Genomic DNA, 26,767 nt, shown 5'->3' with positions numbered 1-26,767 from the left:
TCGGTGGATGGAAGTTCTCCAGTATTACCAACCCCAAGAATTCAAAATCATAAATCAAGGTTTCACTTTGTATTTATTTTAACCAAACCACATTTTTGGTGCTTCCATTCTGATTTGTAGCATTTAGATATTTGCCCCTTATTGTCTTTTCTTTGGGATCACAAAAGCCAGAAATTTACAAATTTTTAAAATTAAATATTAGTTTTTCACACAGCAATGCCTCCAAGAGGTAGACAACAAGAAAAAAATAAGTCAAATACTGTGAGACTCACAGTAAAACGATTAGAGTTGGCAACACCGTCCGCCCTGTGATTAGAAGTTACCTGCTCACCTTTGATGGGAATTTCATCAAAGCAGCAAAATCACAACAAGCCAGGATGGAGGTTCAGGCAACTCAACCATCCCTGAAACATACCTACACTGAAGAGAAAGGATATCCTGTCCCAGAAAAAAAGGGAAAGGAAGGGGTCTAGAAATCCATGCACAGACAGAAGAGTTAGAGAGGGTCTGACAAGCATTCACAGCAGACAGGCTGGTTGGAGAGTTTTAGAGAAACAAGAGCTTGAGGCCATCCTGGGAAGCTCCCAACTTACATGAGCTCACTGAGACTGCTTCCCTTCCCCCCTTTCTTTGATTATTTCAGTTTAATATCCTATTATGAAAGCAAATGTTACAAAGGGCATATTAAAATGAGGGTAATTGCCATTTAGTATTCCCTGTGTACAGGGCAATTTCTTCTAAGTCCAGAAACACCAGAAACAGAGGTGATTCTCTACAGTAATGACAGCATACGACTGAGTGAGAGGAGCTGAAGCCTTAGTCAAATGTTAAGAATGTGACACCCACTCATTTCTAAACAACTCTGGTATTGAAAATGGCTTATTATTCCAGTGGAGCTTAAACATCCTTCTTTGGGTAAGAAGTTAATTGCAAAATAACTGTTAGATAAGCTAATTTGCAGTATATGTGGGATTGCAGTAATGTGACTAACTCAGCTTTATCCTTAAAGAATCTAAAGCTTCTGTGTAACACCGTCGCTGCGTATCACGCTCCTGAAGTCTTCAAGGAGTCATAGATCTCACTAGGAATTACAACTTAAATGAACCTGAATTTGAGTTCTAGATGCCTTAGGAAGCTTATGTATAACATATATACGACCAACAGCTGACTCAAAATCACGATCTGAAACATATTCCAACCATGATTAATAATTTATTCATTAAAGCCTGAGAGAAAAAGCAGGCAAGAGCCCGAGTGAAGAGTTGTTGGGATTTTGGGTGGTCTATTCAGATATTCTTTAAGATATCCACATGACTTGAATCTGCTGCTTTTCCACCGATACATCAAAGTTAAAGCATCTTGCAAATATAAAAATTGTGTATTTATCTATCTCTATACATACACACGCATGTATATATAGGAAGCAACAGATCAAAGTTTGTACGGTTTTGCTTACAGGCTGAAACATCAAGGTTAAAATTCAGCTTTCACTCAAAAGATATTATAAAACATCCCTAAGAGAAAAAGTCTCACTGAAAATTAATGAGACTGCTTGCTCGGGTTAGCTACTCTGAGAATATCTTCCAAAATTAAATTTCCCATAAACACTAAGGGAGTTCACCTACGCAACAACTAAATTAAAAGATTAATATGTAGCAAATCAGTTTCAGGTTTTGACACAGAAGTACTTCACAACTTAATGGATTTCTCCTAGATAAAGGAAATCTACATTCATAAAGACAGAAGCCATTAGTCACTCTTTGCCAAAAAGTAACAAGAGGAAAATGAATACAGACAAATAAACAACAGTAAATATCTCTCAAATAGCATGTTACTGATTTTAAAGCCGCTTTGGTTTCAAATATCAAAGCTTTCATTTTGCAATTAACTCACATGAAGTAGAAGCACAGCTGCAAGGAAAGACTGTCCCTGGCAATAGCCAATGTCTTCATCATAGACAGAGTATGCCTAGAAAAAATAAAAGCCAACATATATTTAAAATGCACGCAGGCATTTTCAAAATCAATTGAGCTATGCAGAACATGTACTACTATTCAGGCTAAAATAATAACGGGAGTGAAACCGTAACCATTTCTGCGTAGGCTTTCAGGGCACTTAAGAAAACACCTACAGGTTATCCTCCATCTTCCATAGATGCCATATTTGTACATTTTTATTTTTATTTTTCAAACCGCATGAAACGAGTTGGATGCAACTTCCTTCTTCTAAATCAAGGACAATTCTGCTGAGGTCAGTAATGATATAACTTTGATGACATAATAAATATAATACAAAGACCAGGTTGCTTTGCGTTGCGGGGAGAGTGCTTGTTTGGTTTTGGAAAAACAAGTTCTGAGACCGTGAAGTATAGGACCTGAGGCCGGTTGTTAGAAAACCACCGAGAACTACTCCAGCCTGAAAATTTCATCAGAAACAGTTTTTCCATGTCCTTGATACGCTGAAGAAGGAATAAGACTCATTTTCCTATGGTATGACTGACATCCTACTTTTTACTTACTCTTAAAAAAAAAACCCAAAACTAAAATAACCAACCTTTCCTTCCCCCTTACTTTTCCAAGACAAGATGACAGATAGTGTTTTTAAAGATATGTTGGAGGATGTTAAGAATTTGAGGAAACTCAAGAAAGCATAAGCAGCACTGGGATTGACACGGGAGAGAGAGACATCCTGGGAGAACAAGGAAGGTACCACAGTTGCAGCCAGGGAAAACGAGCACTGGGTCGGAGCTACGGGAGGAAAAGCCACACGAGTCAGAAGATCCGCTTTGCCCCCACACCACCTCCAAGACTGTTTATAAATGTGAATAAGGAATGTCAGGTGTGCTGGGGAACCAAACCCACCCCCTCTTTGTACAGGGTTTCAAAGGTGGCTCAAAAGGCAAGGAGAACTGTGACTCCGCGAGAGATGTGACTCCTTTCCAGCCAACAGCATTAACATAACTGCAAATAGTTTCTGACAGAAATTGTTGAAATCGAGGCCAAAATATTTTTAAAGTCTTTAAACCCCCTTTCCTTTCTCATTCTGATGGGCAAAAACTAAGAAAGAAATATTTATAAGGAATTCTGTAATGATTCCAGAAGAGAAGATTTCTGTAAAGAATATAACCTGAGTATTCCTTTAAAGCTCACTGTTTATGATCAAGTCATCCATACATTTCCTAATACATTTGTAGCTTTGTGAAAAACTGAACTGTGACTTACAGCTCTTTGCCATTTGTCTATATTGCTCACCATTCTTTGCAAGTATGCTAGATGGGATTAGTTAGAATCTGAGTGAAAAGAATCCATTGCTCAGCTTCTGTAGCAAGAATAGCAAGCAAATACAAGAAGACTAGTCACATAAATTATTGGGGGAAAAAAAAATAAAAATCAACAAACTGTTACAATCTGCTTATTAGTTTAAATCAGCTCTACCCACAAAAATAACTCCAGAAGCGTACAACAGCAGGCAAAAAACTTTGAACTGGAAAAAAAGGATGCTGTCTTGGAAAAAGTGGATTTAAAACTACTCTTTAGCTACAAACTACTGAATTAACAGAAATTACTTTCAACACTTCAATTAATATTGCATATGACTAATTAGAACCACCTATTGATTAATCATCATAATCTTTATCTATTTGTTCCCAGAACCAATCAGTTTATGGATGCCCAATGCTTTATTTCTGTAGCATTCTTAAAAGAATTATTATTTCTGCTTTTGAAAGGCCAGCTCCACTCAGAAACAGATATGCAGAATTACAAATTATAAATCTGATCTGTGACTTCTTCATATTATATTAAAACGCTTTTGTTTCCCTACAAAAACTCCAGGCTGGAAAATTAATAGCAAATTATCAATGCATGGGTGTACTCTCTGTTGTGAGAAGCATTATTAGCACAATAGCTAGTAATTTGCTGAAAACAGCAATAAATGAATTCAAACAAGTTTTAAAATACCTATTGAGAAATCAACACACTGGAGCAAATAAACTGCCTCCAAAACTGGCAAAGATTAAAAAGTTAAGAAAGTTACCAGAAATAAAAAATACTCCTTTTGAGATTGTGAAAGAAGTTGAAATTATAGCAAAAGAGGGACAATGGGGAGGGTGCCAGAAAAAGCCTCACTCTGCATGTTAAATATAAAATTATGAAGGAAGACCAAGAAGTGTTCTCATAATCAACTTCCTAAACACATTAAAACTAGTAATAAATCCATTTCAAACACATCCACGGCAGGAAGGCAAACCCTCTACTTGGAAAATATATGATCAAGGTAGAAAAGTTGTATTTAAACTACAGCAGAAAATGCACGTGAAACTTGTGTCTGCTTTATTACAGAAGAATCACCGGGGTTGTCATCCTGCTGGGACCATGTCTAACAGGAGATGTGCTGAAGGATCTGTCTCCAACTGAGTATCAGAAGAGATGATAAATTAAAAGGAATAAAAATACTAAAAATTTATTAAGGACAGACAGTATTCACCATAATCTTGGGGACAGGAGTGGGAATCGCTAAACTGGTAAACCATTAACTGGCTGATTAAATCAGAAGAACAGATGACAAATTTGAAACATTTGTAAAATTTATGAAGTAATTCTAAAAAGAGGCAATCCATAGGACTACAAATCAGTAAGTACTGGATAATTTGATCTAAAAAAATATTTCAAATTAATTAATGGACACAGATATACATAGTATATAAGACAGAAAAATATCTGAGGGCCCCGGTAAAAGGATGTCATCATTAACAAATCTTTGAAGCAACTAACAACTACGAAAAAACCCAAAAACATTAACTGCTTGATCGGTTTGTTTTGTGAAATTAATTTCCACTAGGTCCTTCTCCAAAATCTGGTCTTCACAAGCAGCTGTTATCAGACAGATAGATACTGACTTCAGTTCTACATGAGAATTAGATCAAACTGAGAAAGATTCTGCTGTTAAGTCAAAGCACCATAATCCTGGCAACTAAAGATTTATTTTTTAATGAAGTCTCTAAAGTCTACATGATTTTATTGTATTTGCCCAGAGCAAAGACATTTTTGAGGCTTTATGCATATTACGTTTCCAATTATACTTTTTTAGTTTTAAGTAACTTATGGCACTTGATATTGCTGAAATATAATGTAATTAACCAAAATAGCCTCAAAAATAAGGGTGCTGCCTACAGACACCATCACAATATTATATTATTAAGAAAAAAATATAAGATTAATTACTTAAGATTTATCCTTTTAAGGGACTGAGGAGCATTAACTTTGTCTTTCCACATGAAATATGAAAACAAAGCAAAATCCCAAAATCCCTATTGCCATTGCAGTCATTGTAACTTTGCAATTTCAAGAGAATGGGCTTTTTCCCTGTGACAAACTTCGACAATTTTGCAGTCTTTTAAGTTATTATTTTCTTAAGCTCTTGGGGAACCTCCAATCACAATTCTCCAGTTAACTAAGATTTTAAATATTCTCTGTCTCATAAATAGGACTTAATGAAGATTCTGCCTTGATGCCTACTTTCATTCATTTTAACTAAAAGAAGATCTCACCTACAGAATTAAAACATCTTTTTAATAGTTTTCTGTCTTCTGAAGAGAAGAACTACGTGCAGTTATTAGTACAACATCTTTAAAAAAGTGAATATTTTGGAAGCAACAGAGTCTCCTCAAATAAAGTCAATGACAGAGAACCACCTGCTTTTTAGGAAAGTGAATGAAGAATCCAGAGACGGACAGAAATTCTTCTCTAAAATAATTACTGGAGGAAAACCGCCCAAGATCAGGATCTTTTGTAGATATAAAAATTCCAAGTAGCACTTGAAAGATGGATAGAAAGGTTGCTGATTTGAATTTAAAACCTCAGATTTCAGATTTCTGCTACTATTGTGCATGAGTCCCAATAGCTTTTAAAAAGCAGGATGAGTAGGGAGTATGTGTCTCAAATTCCAGAATGAAATGTTTTTCATCATATTGCATCATCATAGGCATGAAAATAACTGCTTATATTTGGTGAAGATTCAAATGTACTTAAAACAAGAAGATGCGAAACACTAACTAGCAAATAGCAGTTTACAATCCCATTGACAACTTGCCTCTACATAGTAACTCCATGACATTAGAAACTAAACATTACAATTACTTCAAAAACTAGGGAGAGCTCATGAACAATATTTCTCTAGCGTCTGCCTCATACAAAGGTCTTGCATCTGCCAGAGCTTTCATTCCCCGCAACGCTTCACAGCAGCGCAGAGGGAAAGGTGTGAGCCGATGCTCTACACGTCTCCATCCCTCATCTGCAGTAACGGCATCTCTCTTGTCAGTAATAATCTTCCCCGGCACAGAAAACACTCACTTCTCTGACAAAGCCACAGGCACGCTGGCACAATGCTTGTTACCCAGCATCTCTGTCTTAGGAAAAAAGGAAAATGTAACAGGAACTGAACGCAAGTTTTTTTGGGGAGAATTCCAAGCTTGATCTGCTCTCATTACTCACCTTTGCATCGCTAACGAAAGGATAAGAGATTATGTAGGGAATCTACCCAATATTTGATACAGACACAGCTCTGCACCAAAGTCTGTTTTAGTAGAGTTAAGAGACTTACATGGTCTCTGAAAAATAGACTGTCTCAAGAAAACATCTGTACTTTGATGCAGATTTCTCACGCAACAAGGTATTTTATGATATGCTTGGTCAATGAATAATTTTAGTGATAGTAAAATTTAAAACGCCATGCCTAAATTTATTATAAGGCTAACAGTCTGAAAGTAATAATATTCCTATGACTGCAGCATTTAGGATGTATCACGTTATTCAAGGAATTTCTGTGCTAACTGAAAAGTGTATTTTTAGTAGTTAGTTACTCATTTATTGAGTATCAGAGAGAGGCACGTGTATGTTATACAATATGCCTCCCCCAGAGCTGTAAGGGCCGAGAGAAGGAAGAAATCACATTTATTCAGGCAGGCCTCTGAGCATACTGAAGACTTTACTCTCTTTCCAGCACTCAAGATTCACAATCCTGACCTTTTCACTAGCACAGTCTCAGCAGAAACCCCATGTGCAAGAACAGTTCTCCTGCCTCCTTGCTGAGCACAGATGCACAGAGAAGGAACCTTATTAATATGTAAATGGGAGAAGACGAGATAACATTAAAAATCCTTTGCATGAAACAAGACAACAATATTTACTGAAATTGCTGTTCAACCCAGGAGCAAAGAAAATAAACAGCTAAAAATAGATAAAAAATAATTCTTAACTGATTCTGTTTATGCTCCTATGTTTATTCTAAAATTGGCAAGTAGACTCCTATAGGAAAGAAAAAGATGTACTCTCTGACAAATAATCAAACCAAAGTGGACAAATGCTGAAACTTCCCATTTGTACACTTGAGGAGATACTAAGGATTGAAAAATGTGGAAAAATACGTGCATGCTGATTAGAGGGGATCATCTGAAACAAGATGCTGCAATGAAATGGGAATGAAAATGTAAAAAAAAAAGGATGAAAGTTAGACAATCAGCTTACAGGACAGTACTAAGCAGCAGTTCTGCCATGCCGAAGGATGAGCCAAAGAGCAATCCAGCATTTGCAGCTTATCGCAGTATAGAAGCTACTGGTCACAGAAGAGCAACTCAAAGACATTTTCACATTTCAATTATACAGTAAAGAAAGTCAAAAAAACCCACATTGGAGCCCATTCAGTATTAGCTTTGCTAGGAAAACAGTTTATCATTCCCTGTACTAATGTGGGTACCAACAAACAGACAGATGTTGAAACGATGACTAAAACGGAGTGTTTTGTTTCCCAGTAAACCAGCTATCACACTGATCGTGCACATAAAACCTTCAGGCAAGTACGACTGGGATTAGGAAAAAACTACAGATTTGATCAACCAAGGAGATAAGTGTTTAATAAATAATATGTCATGATACAAATGATTCATATTCTTCCATAATGCCTTTATTTACTGGAAAACACTAACACCAACTTTGAATCTCTGAGAAGTTATTCAACTATTTTCAGAAAAATAGGGAAACATCGTGTCTCTTTTTCCAGTTTGTCCTGTGAGAACACTCGCCCTAGCTAACCTGATTAACCTGCAACATTCTTCCTTTCTCCTCTTAAAGTCACAGCAGTTGGTTGTCGAATAGGAGTTACTTTAATCGGAAAATTAGAGGAAACACATCTCACGTTAACTTCTGCACTGCATACACTCCACACAGTTGAGAGGAGTGTTTCTGCCAAATGCTCCAATTCCCCGGAGCATCGAGCTGTTAACTACATGTGCACGTGTGAAGTAGGTCGAGAGTACTATTCTGTTATGCATTGTAATGCAGGGAACAAGCTCTTTAAATACAGCTAGAATTCGCACAGTATTTAAACAGAAAGCGTGCAAGAAACGAACTATCTTCCCAAAGACGTTTTGCCCTGTGCAACTCTGACTTGTGCGATGTCCTCAAGTGAAATCTCCAATCTAGAATCTGGAACTCTTTTCATTCCTTATTACCATTGTCAGCATTAAGGTTTATTTTTAGATACTTTGTCACATAAATGTTCTGCAACCGAAAAAGTTTCCATCTTTCCTGATTTCCTACTGTTCTGAAGAAGAGATTAAGAGAGAGAACTAAAACTGACAGACCCGTTAAAATGAGGCAGTGAGCTTTTAATGGTTTTCCTTTTTATCTGACAGCTCGGATCATCTCTCATTTCAGTGGGGCATGAAGAAAATGCTCTTCAGCTTTTTACCTTCCCACTTGAGGACAGACCTTTTCTAGCCTCATTCAATAATCCCATTCTTCAAAGATCTTGATTTCACGTTAGAAGAAAGGCATGAGTGCACAGCACCTCTGATAAAAGTTATTCTAGTAATATAAAACAGCCACAACATTACTCTCAACACTGACTTTTAATTTTTTCTTATGGAATGACAAGTTTAAAAGCAACTTAATTAGCTTTTAACAGCATTTGTCTAAAGCTCACAACATCAATCATAAACTCAAGGACCCGGCCAGGGACAGGTCACCTGTAGAACAGAGCCATAGAACAGAGCCGTAGCCACTTAAGAGATCAGTGCAAGGATGAAGGATAAGGAGCTGCCTAGAAATCTACACAGCAGTTGCATCTGATCTCCATACTGGCACGTAGGTAGAAACTGTCAAGAATAAAAATCAGTAAACTTATGAATAATTCAATGTTGAAGATTGGATAGGGCTGTTCTTCCAGGAAGCAACACTTCCCAAATCCTTCTTTGAACCAAGGAACACACAAAAGAATGAGGCAGTCAATAGAGTCTACTAGGATTTTTAGAATGCCTTCAACAAGATCCCTTCCCAAAGGCTATTTAGGGAACTAAGCTGCCATAGAAGATCCTCTCATGCACTCAAATAACTGATTAAAGGATAGAAAACGAAAGGAAGGAATAAACAGTCAGTTCTCACCTACAGAACCCTACAGCAAGATACTCTAGGGCCGATGCTGTTGAAGACAGTCACAAATCATACGGAAGACACAAAAATAGCATCATAACAAAGTTATGCTGATGAGACAAAGCTGTTCGAAGCAGTAAATTAAAAGCTGACTGCAAAGATGCTATGCAGAGTGTGCTCATATCAAGAGAAAGTGGCAAAGTGGCAGAGGTCACTCAGCTGTAGATAAATACAAAATGCTTCAAGGGAAAAGCAGTCAGCTCCATGTACACACTGACAGGCCTCTGATCTTCAAAAAAAAAATGTAAAATGAAAACTACCTTCAAAGATACTTCAGGAAACCTGAGGAATGAGAGGACTAACATCTGAGCAACCTTCTCTGCAGGAGCAGTAGATGCCCCGAGAGCACAGAAGGCTCCTGGCTTTGGAAGACAAGTGGAACTCTTCACTTTTACTACAGAAAACCCAGGAAGGTCTGAAATCTCTGCCTCTGTGAAGCTGCCTGCTAGACAGCTAATTCCTTTAAGTCGCTTCTAGTGCAGATTCATTCCTTTATCTTCTCTTTAATAACAAAATAGACTGAGTTACTCATTCATGAAAAGAGTTTTTCTTCCCAAGTATGTTCCTAAATCCCTTCGTCGTCCCCATGGAACTTCTACAGGTTCTCTCCAGAGCAGAAGTCCTCGCCTTTAATTCTGGACATAGCAAGCAAAAGCAGCTGCAGCAGCTGGAAAATACTGAGTTACTCCAATCATTCTATTCCTACACAAGATTAATCTGTCTATACTTCCTTTAAAACCTCGTTACTTACCATTCCATTTTTCTCTGTGTCATCAAGATATATTTATCAGAGATGATTTTTCTGTTTTCTTTTAGGTGACTAACCAGAGTACATCGAACAAGCGATCTTCATGACGCCTTGTTTGAAATATATTTATTCAGTGCTGATGTTCAGTAACCTGCTAGCTACCCAGTTTTTAATTCTTTAATGTGTACCATGTTCATGCTCTAACTGATCCAGCATTTATACTTTTTTTTTCTGCATCACAGACTACATGATCTACAGAATTTTGATAAAATCACCTTCACCAATGAAACCTGTGTTTTCTTTTTTTTTTTGTATTAGCTTGTCAAGATCTATTTTCAGCAAACTCATAGGCATTCATTATAACATACTTCTCACATTAAATTCTTGATAAGCTGAATGCTATTCCATCATTTTTCACTTAACTGATATCAAACTGACAAGTCCATAATTACCTGCATTGTCCTAGTTATTCTTATCAAAGACTGGCACAGGAACTGTTTCCTTGTAGCCCAAGATTCGTGAAAAATCAATAGAATTGGTTCAAAGTTCTCTCTGCTCCTTCATTTTTTACTTTTTTTTTTTTAAATGTGAATTACTCAGAACAATGAACTTCAATATATGTGACCTAAGCAGCTGTATTTAACAGTTGTCCAAATAATTGTTTGAATAGAAGTCTGTATCACCATAGACTTTATCCAGAGAACAGGAATATGTATCATTATACGCCAAAGGCAGGACACACTTTTCTGCTTGTTTTGACAGCTCCATCATTCTGTCTATTAATCAACTGGAGGTGGAAACAGAGTAAAAAGGAAAAGGAAGGGAAGTGGAACTGGCTATGTCTGAGGCAATCATTCATTCAACATGTAGAAAAAAATGTAAAATGAAAACTACCTGCCAGAAACACAATTAAAAGTGCAACTGACAGCCAGAGAACTGCCTATCTACCTGCAATATTCTACCTTCTGGATCTCCCCTGAGCAACAAAAGTCTGTCTGTACAAGCTGGAGAAATCTGTTCATTTAGTACATCAACTTTCCCATGCGCAAATTGGAAAAAATTAGATTTTTCTTTGATCAGAGGTGATCTGAGAGCTACGTGTGAAAACCTATACACACACATTGCTTGTGGAAAGGTCAGTTAACGTTCTCTAAGTAATTATCTAGAGACATTCTTGCTTAACCTTATAGCAGAGCTTGCTCTGAGGGTTTCTCTCCCTCTGCAATCCTCTCTACTAGCAGAGCGAAAAATGTTCTATTACCCCACGCTTCTACGGAAGCGGACATCTGATATCCAGCTGCCCATTAGTAAAGCTAGCTTGAGCCTCGCTCTTTGCATATGCATCTCAGGAGACACAAAGCGCAAGGATATAAAAAGTACTTCAGGATATTCAGTACTGCAGAAACACTATGCTCTCCACATGCAATCTAAATAAAGCTTTAAAATCTTATTGATTAGTGACTTAGTTCAGAACAGGGTTAGTAGGGCAAAATACAGTTATAGCAAAACACGGAACACGCTTTAAAATTCAGAGTACCGACTGTACCTTACAGATTTTGTATAGAGATTCCTGACCGTCTCCTTCTGTATCTTTGAAATAATCATGTGCTGGGAATGTACGATGAATATCTCGTGTAATGACACTCTCTTGAGCAGAATCCTGTAAAAAAAGAGATAAAAAGTATTAGCCTGGTAACAGTGTAATTAAACATAACAGAATATAAAATTCTGTGTGCGGTTAGCATGGACACATTAGATAACTGCTTTCTGACTCATCCCCTAAAAATGCTTTGAGAAGAAACTGAAAATTCTCTAGTCTCATGTGCAGTAATAATTTGACAGTTTAACGAGAGCAACGTGGCATGTTTTCTGTCCTTCAGGCTTATAGTTCAACTTTAAAACTCACAGGAAATGACTAGTTATTTAATTGTAGGTGCATTTTTACCACAGAACATATACTTACTGGATTTCTCTGGGAGTAAAAAATACAAAGAAAATTAGACTGTCTCTCTCTTGCAAGCTTAGAGGTATTAATTTAATATGTGTATCAATCTCCCGTAAAACCTGTGCTAATTACATATTAGAACTACTACTTAGAAATGTTCAAAGTTTACCATTAAGTGGTCTTTAAAAGAACAAAGCCAGAATTACCAGAAAATGTTATACTTTCAGACAGATCCCAACCTTTGCGCGCTACCATCTCCAATTCAATCACATTTTTACACTGACTGGCAACTAGGGATGAGTTCAGGTGCCAAAACATTGCTGTCAAATGCCATTTTAGAAGCCCGAAGATAACCCTGCCTGGTAAGCAACTGCTACTGCAGAAGGGTAAGAGTCTGCTCCAAGTGCTGCATCATCTCTGTAAGCTCCATGTGGATAATCTGCATATCCAAAGACAGCTAAAATGACACCAAATGCCCACGTTTAGGCAACTGAGCTGTTCCCTAGACATACCTAGCTCTGTAGATAAAGAAACAATTGCTTACGATGCTGCATTTCTATAAAAAGATGGAAATCATCGCAATCAGACCTGAAAAATACCCCTGCGTGTAAGAGAAAGTGGTATCAAAATGTCAAAGCTGGAACTACAACAGTTAATCAATTATCTTCAGGTTCCAGTTACCCTCAGGGGGAGATAGTACCTTCAGGTCAGTAAATATCAAATGGTGCTTTTCTCTATTACCTTTGTAACCCTAAAGGAAAAACCAACAGAATCCTCACCTCCAACTTTGAAAATAAATCCTTTATAAATACTTGTACCTTGAAAACAAAATATCTCTGTTATAGAAAAGCTTCTAAACCCTCAGATGGCAGTTTTTAATCCAGGACTCTCTATAAAAAAAAGCTTCTTTACACCTGCTGTAAATCTCCCGGATTCAGGTGGTTTCCTAATCCCGTAAAGCTTCTACGGTGAGCCTCTGCCATACTGTAAGGCAGTTGCTGGGGGGGCTTAGCTAGAAGCCCACAGCAATTCCCAACTACGGTTTGCTTTTGGGCCCATCCCTAAGCAACAGATAAAGACATGACCCTGGGCTATATCAGACCACCTCGGAGGTGAAACCCATCGTTGTATTTCTCCATTCACTTCAATGGCAGGTAAGAAAACAGCTATAGTTGCAACAAGCATAAATGCACTTTAAATTTAAACGCTTTCTAACAGCACTCAGTTCAGTATCACAGGTAAGTTGAAAAAAAAAAAAGTGTGCTTTTTTAAAAATCTACTTCTCTTCCATTCTCATCTGTCTTCTCATTTCCTTTGATTCTCTCAACACTCCGTGTTAAACTATGGCTTCATCTTTCCTCTCCATCCCTCTCTGCACTTAGCACAATCTTCCAGTTCTTGCACACAGAATTCTTCCTCTACCTTCTCTCTCAAATCTCTCCCTAAAGTTCTCTGAATCTTCACCATCATTAATTTACCCATTTATGATGTCCTGATTTTCTGTGATCTCAGCTGTTGCTCTCCCTTTGCTTGACAATAACATCTTCAGTACAAGACAATAACACGATCTGTACTTTGTAAAATACCAGGAATATTGTTATGTGCTAAGAAAAGGAAAGCTTAAAAAAAGAGGTGATGTTTTTACTATGCTAACTAGTACTGCTGGAGAAAATAAACACACTTTTGTGCTTTCACCAGGTCACCATCATGTTTTTCAGGACATATAAGAATCATGCAACTATTAGCGCCTGAAAGTAACCACACAGTCTAAATCACGTGCAACAAAACACAGAACAATAATAAAAAATTAATAATAAGCAGTTCTCTAATTAGACTTCTTTAACGAGTATTTTCATTTACATGACTTTCAAACACAAGAGAGGCTAAATAATTGCAGTCTTCCTCCCAGATTGATCTGATGATTTAGTTACATTGTGAGGAAATGCCTTAAACAAGATCCACAGTCACCGAGTCCGTTATAAAAATCCGTTACGTTAATTCTACAGGACAAATTTGAGAAGATCCAGGCATTTTGAAGAAAATTACAGGAAGGTCACCACGTCCAGAACATACATCGCTTTTCTGTCAAGCAGGGAGATTGTGTTTGACTTCCCTCTATTTCTGTCTTTTCTTGAACCGAGAGGCCAACACAGAATTGAGCACATAAAAATCAACAAGACAGATGTCCCAGGTATGACCAAAAAGTGTTTGTGTAACGGCCTAAATGCAAATTCACTTTTATTGAGTTAAAAGGAGCCTGAAGCAGAGTCTCCATTCAGCATTATTAACAACAGATTCTTCTAAAAAACTAGAGGAAAACAATTAAATGGATTCCAAATAAAATTTAAACTGAAAGTCAAGATAATTAACTCCTTCTCAAAAGACAACATCCATCTGAAATACGATAAACCCATAACCTAGGAGAAACAAGAAATGAGACCAGACTGAAGATCAGTGTAGAATTACTTCTTAAAATATATTTGAAACCTTTTGGTTAAGTTTCCATCTTACTCCAGATAGAATTTGTTGACAGCGCTGTTCTCAGGAGTACCAAAGCAGGTAAGTTTACAGTTACCCTAATTCACGTTTTTCAGAGGATTTTTATTCTTCTGAAAGTCATGATTAGTTAATTTCTTATGAAAAAAGCTAAGGTAAGATGGCTATCAAAGCATTCAGAGTTTTAATGATCTTTCTTGATTCTAATAATCATTCTGCGCTGCCAACTCAGAGAAACAATATTCTACTGAGGAAAAGAATTATCTTCATATGTCAACTATGTGACAGCTGACATCCTACTGAACAAGCTCTCTACTTTGAGTCGTCTCACTTAAAACAGCTAAACTTCTGCAACTGGGATACTAACTCCCTCACACTGCTGCCATCTGAAACTATTAGGATGCTGTTGAACGCGGACATTTGGCACCAGAAGGCAGACTGATGTGGAAATACAGAAGGAAACTGAAAACTGTTCACATTACATGAATGTTGAAAGAAAATTAAGGGTACACAGGCACTCAAAATTAAGAAACACAGGGCAATCTCTATGCATGTACATCAGGAATTAAGAACATTTCACAGACTCTCCAAAAAGAACCTCTGCTCATTTGTTGTCCTGAGTGTGCCCATTCTGGTGATGAATTACGTACGGTTAGGGAGTAGAAGAGACTCCTGTAGGTAGAGCCTTGCTTCCTTTGTCACAGGAATTGGAAGATAAGTATGGTGTGAGCCAGAAAAATGTAATAAAGAAAGAAAAATCTCTTGGGTCGTAACATCTCAATGCTGTGTTAAGACTCAGATCCTTTCCTCACTTCTGCTCAAAAGTTGTTACGTAAAACCAGCCACATCACTTACATCACTTAAAAATTCCAAGAGTAGTCACTTGAGCTTTCCTTACTATACAGCTGCCTCTATTACAGCTGGCGACTCAATATGAAGAAATGCAGAATTACTTACAGTTGCAATTAAAGGAATTCAGGAGTTTTATGTGAATATTAAAAATAAAATAAAACAAAATAAAGCAGGTCACAGGTGTCTCAAACCTGGCTTTCAAACTGAGCAGTACTTCTGACCTCAATCTCCTTGTGCTCTCTTTCCCTGGTTAATAATAATTCCCCATCTCAGTGGGGTGTTATGAAAATCAATTAACATCTGAAGCACTGAAATACTGTAGTGATAGAGTCCCACAGAAATGCCAAAGAGGAAAATAATAACTTCATCCTCCAATCCTGATCTGAATGGTATACAGTAAGGCACAAGGTTACACAATGAAAAATAATAAGGGGGAAGAAAACAAACAAACAAACAAAACCCAAAAAAGCGCTGCCCATTAGATAAGTACTATTCCTTCTGTACACAACAAGGCAGAGATCCTGGGAAAGAGACAATCCAAAATCACAGAATCATCTGTGATCAAGAATATATCATTATGCATATGAGTAGGCAATTTTCATTCTGTAATTCTTAACTTCCAAAGGCTTATCTCTAATCTTATTTGAACCCCTTCAAGTTTGGTTTTATCACCTACACTTACCTGCAAAAACGATATAATCTGTATGAGCTGGAGACTCAGCACGAGTTCACCTGACTGGACCCATTTAAAAGATCTGTATCTCTCAAACAGCTGATTTTGCATTAAATTGTCCTGCCCGTGCTTCATCTGTTCACTAGCTAAAAATAGCCGGAATCCAGAGTACCAAGAGAAGTAAGAAAATAAAAAAAAAAAAAAATCAAAACGGGCTTTCAACATCTAGAATTACCATGCCCTGGAAATCTGGTGCATCATGCTTCTTCAGCATTAGATACAGCGATTTTCCTACATGCTGTACGGAAAGCAGAAACTCCTTGGCTGCCAGGTGTTCATCACTCTTGTTTAGCCAGAGACGTACCATGTGGGAACACACCAGCTACTGGCAGCAGGAGTTAGAGGTAGCCTCAATTAATCCATGCTTCTGAAAATCTGTAAATTTAAAAACTGACTTGCCAAGTGCACATTATTCCACCTTATGACATTGTTTCAGTACTCCAAGTATTTTGTTGAGGGAACAGATTTTTTGCATATTGCTTATTTTGTTCCTTCAAGTCCTTTGTGGCCCTGTACAGTTCCACACATGGGAATACGAATAATAACTTTAAATTCTCTAAAACACAATCACAAATAAACAGCAAATATAAAATACACAAAACAGATGAGGTCAGGCAGGATGGGTTTGAAATGAGCTGCATAACTGGCATGTAGCTTTGCCCCTCGTTATTAATGATGACTTCCTAAACTCATGCTTTCAGTGAAACCTGGCATCACATTGTGCCAGCCGGCTTTTGTCTTAGGTTTGCTCTTGTTTTTAATAGCTATTACTTAGGAAGGTTGGCCTCTCCGGAAGATGAAGATATGCTAGACCAAGTAAAAGGCACGTTATTGAGTTTACTCATCACACACAACATACACACTACATCGTTTTCCATACACGTTATAACCCTCCAAGTAGAATGTCATATCCAAGAAAATCCCAGATTCCCTGCCAATCAGCATTTGGGGGAGGGGAGAATCAATAGCTCTTCCTTTAAAAAATATTGAATAAAAGAAGTTTGGCTCAGTTCTTCTCCAGCATTTTTGTAATACATACCTTGTAGTTCAGCTCTTTTCTAAAAATAGATTTTTCTTTCAGTCATCATCAGCTTTTATTCAGCTGAGAGCATATAATACTCAGAGAGTTCTAATTAACAGAGAAGCAGAAATTGAGAAAAAGCAGGGGATTATTCCTTAGAGACTTTTTTTTTTTTTTAACAGTTACCTATCAAGATATTTAAAGTGAACATAGTATTTAGGTTAGTTCAGTAAACACACAGGTCAACTGAACTTTGCAAATTCTGGCTCACTGTCAGCTGTATTTATTGCTGCTTAGGCAAAACTGCTTTCTACAAGCAGAAAGAGACCCAACAGTCCTATTGGACATGGGGCCAAATCTGAGCAGTCCAGGGCTTCTGGATCTAAATTTATTGTCAGAGTCCCTCTTCAGCATAAGATTTTGCATTACTAACATAGTTCTGCCCAAGAAAGCAGATATCTTCTTTTAGCAAATTATCTCCCATTCTTCTCAAGCTGGGTTTGACGAGGTAGCGGGCAGCTGCCCATGCCTCAGACTTTTAGAATTCCCAAGACTGGATCCTCAGAAGGGCATCTACAACATGCCCCTTTTTAGACTAGGAATGCAAAATTATCAATCGCTTCTAACTACCCAATTCTCTAATTGTTAAAAAGCTTATGGGCAAGGACCCTAATCCTTTTAGATACAATACCGCTGGGATTGCACTGGTCGTTAGCTCTGCATGAACTATTCTATTATTTACATGATCACCCATACCAGTGCCAAGGAAATGGGGAACGATGCTCATTTGGAAAGGCTGTCACTGTATTTCTTTCAACACTTAAGTCAATCTTAAAACCTCTTGAGAGGAAGAGGAGACCTGATGAGGACACACTGACCAACTGCCCAGCTTGAGGATTTTAACCCTCCCAGAAGCTGATGCTGGTATTTTTCACCTACGAGATGCTGGAGAAGGTAGACTTGGACTGTAGAGAATGACAACTCCAGGATTCTTAAAGATCTCACAGAAGAAAAAGGTAGTACTAAAATAATAAAGATACCTATGTAAATATTATTCCATATGTAGCTATAAAAAAGAAAGAGATATTGTAGCAGTCCCAGAGGTAAGGCAGAAACAGCTCAGATCTTAACAGGGTTGAGCCGTCAATCAGCAACAGACTAGATGACATTTTTCTGTAAAAAAATCACAGCAAAACTACATCAGACACAAAGCAATCAGTTCTGCATACACTCTCTTGTTCTGAAAAACAAAGAATATCCATGACCTTTACTATCTTTGTGTTTTGTTTTCCTCCCCCCTCTCCTATTCCGTACAGCCTCCCTCCCTGGTATGCTACTGTTACATAATTTATTCTCCCTACTCTGCCATATCCTCTCTGAAATACGTTGTCAAAAGAAAAATGCTGTTTGTGCTGCTGGGCAAGAGATCAACTTTTGAATGCACCAAGCTCAACCTTTTGCCATGGGCGTTTCAGAGTCACTCTCCAACACTTCTCTTGAGCGCTGGCTGATCTCCCACACGAGGGAAGGCGCCCTGTCCACCAGCAGACGGAGTTTGAGGGGCCTTCCCGAATGATGCACAGCTGGCATGAAGGGCCACACACGTCTGTTTGTAGGTATCACAGTATTTCAGTTTCCATTTTATTATGTTTGGCGCTTTATTTGGGCAGATACGATATCCAGCATTCTTTTGTTAAAGGTTAGAGAGAATTTTTTAAGCACCGGATTTTGTCTTAGGTGTACTCTTGTTTTTAATACCTATTATTTGGGAAGGTTGGCCTCTCCAGGAGACAAAGATATATCAGACCAAGTAAAAGGTATGCTATCCAGTTTACTCCTCATCATTTCATTTTTTTTTAACTGAAAGTATATAGGCACTATCTTGTGAACAAACAACTAAACAGGTAATTCACAGATGTATCAATGTAGCAAGTTAATTTTGTCCAAGTTCCTTCTGGTTTGATAATTTTTAGATGAGGTTTCTGATTATGTCTCCTCTGTTAGAGACACAACTGCATTTGTAAAGGTTGGAAAAAATGTTCTTGTGATTAATCTGCAATTTGAAATTCAAATATTTCTGACTACCACCAACTCATTGGGTAATTTCCAGAAGCAACTGGAAAGGTAAGGCCTGCTTCTAACAAACAAAAAATTGAGAAGGGGGCATATTTGAATTCTTGACTCCTATTTATCTACCTTAATTGATGGTGCTACAAATATTACTTCAATTTTAAACAAATGCCTAGAAATCTCCACTACAAGCATAAAAAAAGAAAAAGACAGTTACTGCTTAAAAAAAAAAAAAAAGCTTTAAAAGGAAACTTCTAAAAACCTATGTCTTAAAAATTTCCTGCAGTGTCACTGACCCAGTTGATACCTCTCTAGTCAGTGTTTCTTTCAACACCTTTTTACAAATTCTGAAATTAAACCTACTTTTGTCAAGCAAAAGATGACATGATCAATGTAACTGGTCCATTTAAGATTGTAAAGAAAGCATTGCTTTCCAGAGTTGCTTGACTTTTCCTTTTCAAGCCAAGCGGCTCCAGGTTTAAGAAGGAATTCTAACAAAATTCATAGATGCATAGGGCCTCCTAACACAGCCTAACCTTTAGCACCTGTATGGCTCGCTGTTGGCAAAATGTTAATAAAAAGAGAAAATGCTGTAATATCAAGGAAGTTTATCTGGTTCAGTAATGCTGATTTTTAACAAGGAGGAAATGCCTTACGGCACTAAGCAGATAAAGATTTGCCAATACATTGACTTTAAAAAGCTTCTTAAGCTTTTATTTGTTGAAGTGCGTAGACTGTTTCTTCAAAAAGGAAACGTCTGCCCCCATCTTCTTAAACAATGGAGTCCTTCCAATAATCCAGACAGAGATGCTTCAGCGAGACCTGTGGTCAGCTGTAATGTCTGCAATAAGTAAAAAACACCAACCCGGTTTCCTCCCTGATCCACTCCCTGACAATTCAAGCAAACATTTGATACCCTGGATGCTTTCATTTTAATACTTGCTGCGACAACACCACCTCAACGTTCTCTTTACTGTGAAAGCACCCTATTATTTGGAAGTACGTACTTCTTTGAACCACCCGTCTTCCAGAGCTATTAAGATCAACAAGCCCATTATAAACTTCTCTATTCTTTATATAAGAATCCAAAATCTGGTGATTTTATTGACTTGACAGCCCTTCGTATCACTCAACATTGATATCAGACTATAAGACCAAAGACTCTGGCTCTTTTGGAGCATATACAATCAAAATCATTTTTTGACAAGATCTTAACGTCTTTACTTCAGTCTCAGGGATCAGTCCACCGGAGAAGATGAAGGCTAGCCGGACAGCTAGGGAAAAGGGCAGAAATACAAGCACACGGTTTTCATCCCTGCAGTCATAAGGTGGATCACACATTTGCAGTCATAACATGGATCAGTTCTATTATTCAGTTATGATAAGGTCTACATTAAAAGCCAGCAACCACGTAACATTTAAGCAAAGGTGAAGTTTAAACACCACCGCCCTCAAGAAAAACCACACAGCTGGATTGAGGCCAAGTGTGTTTTCTTACTATACTTTCCAAGCGTCACCATCGATTAAACACAAATTTATAACGTGGAGGGTTTGTTTACCGTGTTACTAGATCATTACATTTAACACAAAGAAAATCACTTCCCCATTTTTTCAATAAGCTTGCTTACACAGACAGTTAATTCTCACACAAGTTCTACTGCAAAGTCTGTCAAAACCCAAAACCCACCTACAAAAAGAAGCCAGAAAATTGAATTGACTTAGTAACTTCCTTGTCACCATATCCTTTTCACCTCCAAGAACGTCTCAAAAGATATTGGCAGAAGAAGGAACAAAACGGGCATCCCGTAATCAGGTCTGACAGAAAACTAGAAAGAGACGAGCGGTACCTCCCACAGGGCTCGGCAGGTCTGCCGGGAAAGGAACTTACTTGGAACTTCTGAGGCCTTCTCAAAACTGCCAACAAAAACAACTCCTCATAAATCAAGAGAGATCAACTTAAGCTGCTGTCTGCAAAGGCATCCTCCAGAGATGTGCAACTGGAGGCACTTTTTTGCTGTATAATAAAGGATAACATACTGAGACAAGGTTACAGTGAAGGGGCAACCTTGATTCAGCTTTTCCTCCTCTGTTTTTTTCCTCTTGGCTTTCCAGACAAAATACTTTTCATGAAATTTTGTTACTTCATTATATGTATATTCATCCGAGATGAAGAAGAGGCTCCGACCTGTAGTTAAATGACATCAAGTGCTTTGTAAATGTGATTACAACAGGCTGGCGAACAGCAAAACGGGGAAAAAAGTTCTGTCAGAGACTCACTGTGCAAAACAGTCAATGGACAACGAGCAGCAGCAAGCAGGGACTGAGACATGGGACAGAGAGAGGGAAACAGAACCAAACAGAAGGGACAGAAATGAGGACAAGAAGAGGTGGTGAAATGAAGAGGACCAAGAAGAAATAAAACAAGATAAAGGATGGGAGAGAATAGAGGAGTAGCAGATAGATTGTATTTAGTCTCATTGACTCATAAAAGGAAGCTATAAATCAAATATCTTCATTTAAATCGATGAAAATCAGTTTGAAAGAAAATCCAATTTAGTTTTATATTATGCAGGCTATGGAACTTTTAAAAATCTAATTAAGGTACTAGATAGGTGAGAAGGCTTTTTTCCTTTTTAAGAATTATAAACATATACTAGACTTAACCCTACTGTTTCGAGAATTCTTGAACTCCTACAATATACAGCTGATGTAGATTTAAATTTAAACTTCTTAAAGTTGCTTATCTACTTTGGACTTATTTAAGTGCATATTGGCTTTTTTTTTTTTTTTGGATACTACTGCTCACTTGACTTAATCATCGCAGCTAGAAAGCACGATTGAAGAAAACATTGCATGGACTGCAATACTCTGTAATCTGGATACTTACAGGTATTACTGAAAGGAATACAGATAACAAATGTTCAGTCTTGTTTTCATTACTCTATCTGACAAGCATTACTGTATCCTGCACTATACTTCACCATCACGTTTCTTAACAGACTTGCAGATCTCATTTGGTTATAATGTGCAATCCCTTATCTATTTGACTTTAGCTCACCCACACTTAACCTACAGTGTTTTAACAAGGTATTTACCACTTTTATCACCATATATAGCTGATAACTTGCAATTGGAGGAAATATTAATCAAAAGAGCTACTTAAAAGTGCATAAATGTGTATTAGAGAATATTGCAAATGAAGATGCCTTCTTACTACTTCCGAATCTCCAGTTCTATAACATCGCATGTTCATTTATACACACATTTCCATCCATTTATGAGTAACATCCATATTTATGAGCTGCATATTGTTTATATTTTTTTCTATTTTCAGAGGGCATTCCTTCTGGAATACTTAGGAGCCGTTAGGAATCTGTGGGTTTACAGACAAATAGCCTATATTACTTCAGATCATTCATCTCATAAAAATGAGATCCATCCATGTTTTAGAGTGCTCAACATGGAAAGTTCAATCTAGAAGGTAAAAGGCAATTTATTATGCTCTTTTTCATAAATTGGTATTTACTACTGTTTTAAAACTAAATGCCATCTAGGTTTATAAGAATGTGTATATCATCACTTTCAAGGAGCATACAGCATGGTCAAAGGATTAAATAAGTCCCGAAAAACATCACATGCTTCTCAAATACATTCTTTTCCCAATGGCAAGGTAAGGACTAAACTATAAGCACAAAACTGTTTTACAAGTTATTCTTAATGCTGACAAACATAAACAAATTAATATCAAAAAAGAAGTAACAACAAACTGATTATCAGGACAGCCAATACCCTTTCCTTAACATATGATGTGCATCTAAATTTAGACACAAACAACAACCAACCCTATGTATCCAATTTGTGAAACCTGGACTCTTCTCACATAGATTATGGTAGACTGGCTAAACGTTACTTTGGAAGTGCCTTCACTTCAGGCAAAAACCTGCAGAGCAGTTCAGTGGAGGAAGAAATCTCCGCTCCATCAAGGAGTCTCCTACTGAATCCCGGCTTACTGAAAACTGGATGTGCTGCTGCCAGTTGGTGAAACTTTAGTTCATGTGTAAGAAACAGTGGAAAAAAATTAGAACAAAACTAAACAACTGTAATATACAATCATAAGAACTGTGACACAGCTATCCCACTACATTACTGTAACAAAATCTGATCTTTGGAGCAGAAGGATGACAAAGCTGTACAGCCCATTGTGAATGGCATCTCGTTTTGCTGCCTCACACAGGTATCTAATGCTTTTGGTGGTAAAAAGGGCGTTTGGACAATGCCCTTAATAATATGCTTTAGCGTTTGGTCAGCCCTGAAGTATTTGAGCAGTTGGACTAGATAATTGTTGTCAGTCCCTTCCAACAGAACCGCTCTACCCCATTCTATTCTAAAGCTTCAAAGACACGACCCTCACACTTCCACTTAACCCTCCAATCTTAGAATTCCTGACTAATATTTTAGTACAGCACAAAGCCTTCCAAATCACAGAAAACTATTTGAGGGTAGATAACCCATACAAGCTCAGAGCGCAGTCAGAGGGACATTTCTACCAGGGGAAGGACCAGCTTAGTGGAACACAAACACATCCCCATTTAGAAAAAGAAAAGAAGAAGAAAAGAGCATGTTTCTTTTGGGACATGCTGACTGGCATGGGGCAGCATTACGGGGAACATTCTCAATGTGGATTTTTGGCATCATAAAACTCCCCAAACTGCTTTTTAACTATGATGCAGAAGGCAGATGTACCTGATCTAGCAATCCATCTAAGTGACTTTATTCTTACAAAAAACAGACTAATTATCTTAACAGGCAGAACAAATGCTGATCAGGGCATTAGCAATATTGAGTCTTACCAGCGCTTTCACCTTCTCAAGATCAAGACAGAAAACTAAATTTGTTGTTCAGAAAAGTGGGTTACAGGCTCTCAAGGACAGATCAAGCAGAGGGAAAAGATTAAACTCTCACTATATAGATGTCTGTCAAGATAGAATATAAAAGATGGAAAACACGTAAAATATATAAGACCAGATCTGATTCTAAACAGAATATGATCCAAAGTTTTCCATTAAGTACCTGCAGCTTTTTCTGCAAAGAACCAGTAAGCGTAAAGACAGATTGCTATTTATAGGCAAACCAAAAATGTGTGTCCAGCAAACGCCTGGAGTCTCTCACTCTTTTGTTCTGCTTAGTACTTTTCTATGTGACAGGTACCATTTTCCCTAGTTTGCTCTTAATCGGAAAATATTTTATCACCAAAGATTGCAAAAGCATTTGACTTGACATGTAGTTCCTTGCAAAGCTATCAGAAAAGTATGGTATCCTATTAATAATGAAAATTTAAATAAACAAATTAAAATACATGTCTCAGACTAAGGTAGGAAGCTATTCATTTAATAAAATCTCTCTGCACATTGTTGGTGTGACAGTGGCTCAATCAGCAGTTAACAACATTAAAGTTCACAGCCTGCTATTTTTAGTTCAGCCTTACTTTGTGTCATAGGAAAAAAGAGAAAATATAGAAGTTCAGCCTGAAGACAGATTTTAAAATTATCTCTACAGTTTTCCTGCAGCTAAATTTGCTGTTTCAAAGCAAGCAGTAGAAAAATGATCTAAAAGTTCTGCCCAATCTGAGAAGCAGTGTCAGTTACAAACCAAAAAACCTGAAAATTAAATTATATGAAAATTTAAAAAAACCAAAAAGCAAAGAAACCCAAAAACCAAAACATGTGTGGGGAAGGTATGGTTCCAGCTGTAAAACTCCAGGGATCTATCATATCTAATCTATCATGATTGCAATTTTTAAGTTATACTCTACCGTTTAAAGAGTTCATCCCAAATCAAAATGGTGGGGAGAAAGAGAAGAAAGGGCACACCACACATTTAGCACTCCTGACTTCAGTCTCAAAGACAACTCAAACCCAGGAGAGGGCAGGTGCTGTTTCCATCTTGCCTCTGATAACACACACAAAAATTGCAGGTTCACAATGACCAGGAAACATCTTAATTCAGCCTAGTTCCCAGCTGACCTAACGATTATCCCTGCCTCCAGGAAGCACATTTTAGGTTGGGCTACAAAGAGGAAAAAAACAACCCACCACGATACAGCCATGAATCAAAATATTTTTTTTATAAGAAAAAGGATCTGATAGCACTGATTGTCCCTAATTCTCAGGCCCATCATATAATTCATCAATCAATCAACATTTTAGATTGTAATTATATTTCTCAGAAAATATTACTCTTTGCAGTGAAAATAAGTCAATCATAATTTAAAAAGTAAAAAAGGCACGCTATCAAAAAATATTTCCTTCTCAGGCTATTTGTTAAACTAGGCTTTTTTACTTCTAAGCATAGAATTTCCTGTAATTCTTCCTGATCTACCCTCTCCTGCTTTTATGTCCTTTAACACATAAACCCAAAATACTAATATATAAAATACTAACTGAAAAGAAGTATTTGTCATTCCATTTGCAAATCACACAATTGCCTATCATTCTTAGTCATCCTAGATATGTCAAGTATTCTAGCTTCATATACATAATGCATAAAACTTCAAACAAAATAGCTTTTGCTTTGGATTGTTTTTCCCAGTGCACCATTCCAAGAAAGCAATATAATACACTACAAAAGGGCAATACATTAAATTTGCAGAGGGGTCTTTTATTTGTCTTTGAAATTATTCATTATGAACAAATGCTCCAGGAGCAGACCTCATCAATAATTGACAGAATGATAGGAGGAACCTCACAAGAGAGAAATAAACCGTATGGGGAAACCTCTGAAGAAAAATAAGGAAGAAAACGCTCACAAACTACAGTGGTATGGGTTAAGATAACATTCCCACTCCTCTCTGACACTGTGATTATCACCGGGTGAAGTATTAAACCCAGCATGGTGTTTAAAGTTGGTAGAGGTCTCTGTCTTCATAAAATAATACAAAACTGACAACTGACACAAGAACGTTACATTCAAAGTACACGGAACGCACACTTTAAATACAGACTGAAGTGCATTACTCTCACTGCAGGTACAAAATAAATACATTTTTCAAATGTATTTTTCACATTTATTTCCTAGTGGATCACCTAGAAACGTGTCAATGATGTTGCAAAGGGTTTTTTTTTTTGAGAAGACAAGCATGTATTTCTGCATCTTTGGCAGCAGCGTAAAAATACAAAAAACAAACCCTGAAGTATTTGTTAATTTGTAGGCCAATAACTCTTCATGCTTCGTTAGGCTTACTACTTATTTTACAGCTGGCTCCCAGAGAGAGGAGGAGAGAATCCCTCTCAAACGGAGAGGCAACAATGGCAGGTTGATCGCTGTGACCACAGGAGGCCCCAGTGGCAGCCACCACCCGTCACCTTGAAGAGAAAGGGACAGAGCCCAGTAAGGGATTTATTCCAACTCGCCAAAGTAA

The 26,767-nt window shown here is 37.5% G+C and overlaps 1 protein-coding gene across 9 annotated transcripts in view; it reads right to left on the bottom strand.

Annotated features, from left to right (window-relative positions):
- The window catches only part of RABGAP1L (RAB GTPase activating protein 1 like), a 258,432-nt gene that overhangs the window by 99,558 nt on the left and 132,107 nt on the right, over nt 1–26,767 (bottom strand). For all 9 annotated transcript variants that reach the window (XM_074598608.1, XM_074598609.1, XM_074598607.1 and 6 more), the window contains 2 exons: nt 11,780–11,893; nt 1,894–1,968 (listed from right to left, as the gene is read on the bottom strand). In XM_074598608.1, the coding sequence (XP_074454709.1) occupies nt 1,894–1,968; nt 11,780–11,893 (189 nt within the window). The remainder of the gene's footprint in view (nt 1–1,893; nt 1,969–11,779; nt 11,894–26,767) is intronic.

Source organism: Larus michahellis, chromosome 8 (assembly GCF_964199755.1).
Source record: "Larus michahellis chromosome 8, bLarMic1.1, whole genome shotgun sequence".
Classification (NCBI taxonomy): domain Eukaryota; kingdom Metazoa; phylum Chordata; class Aves; order Charadriiformes; family Laridae; genus Larus; species Larus michahellis.
Note: the sequence above shows the minus strand (reverse complement) of the source record. Positions and strands in the feature narration are given on the sequence as shown.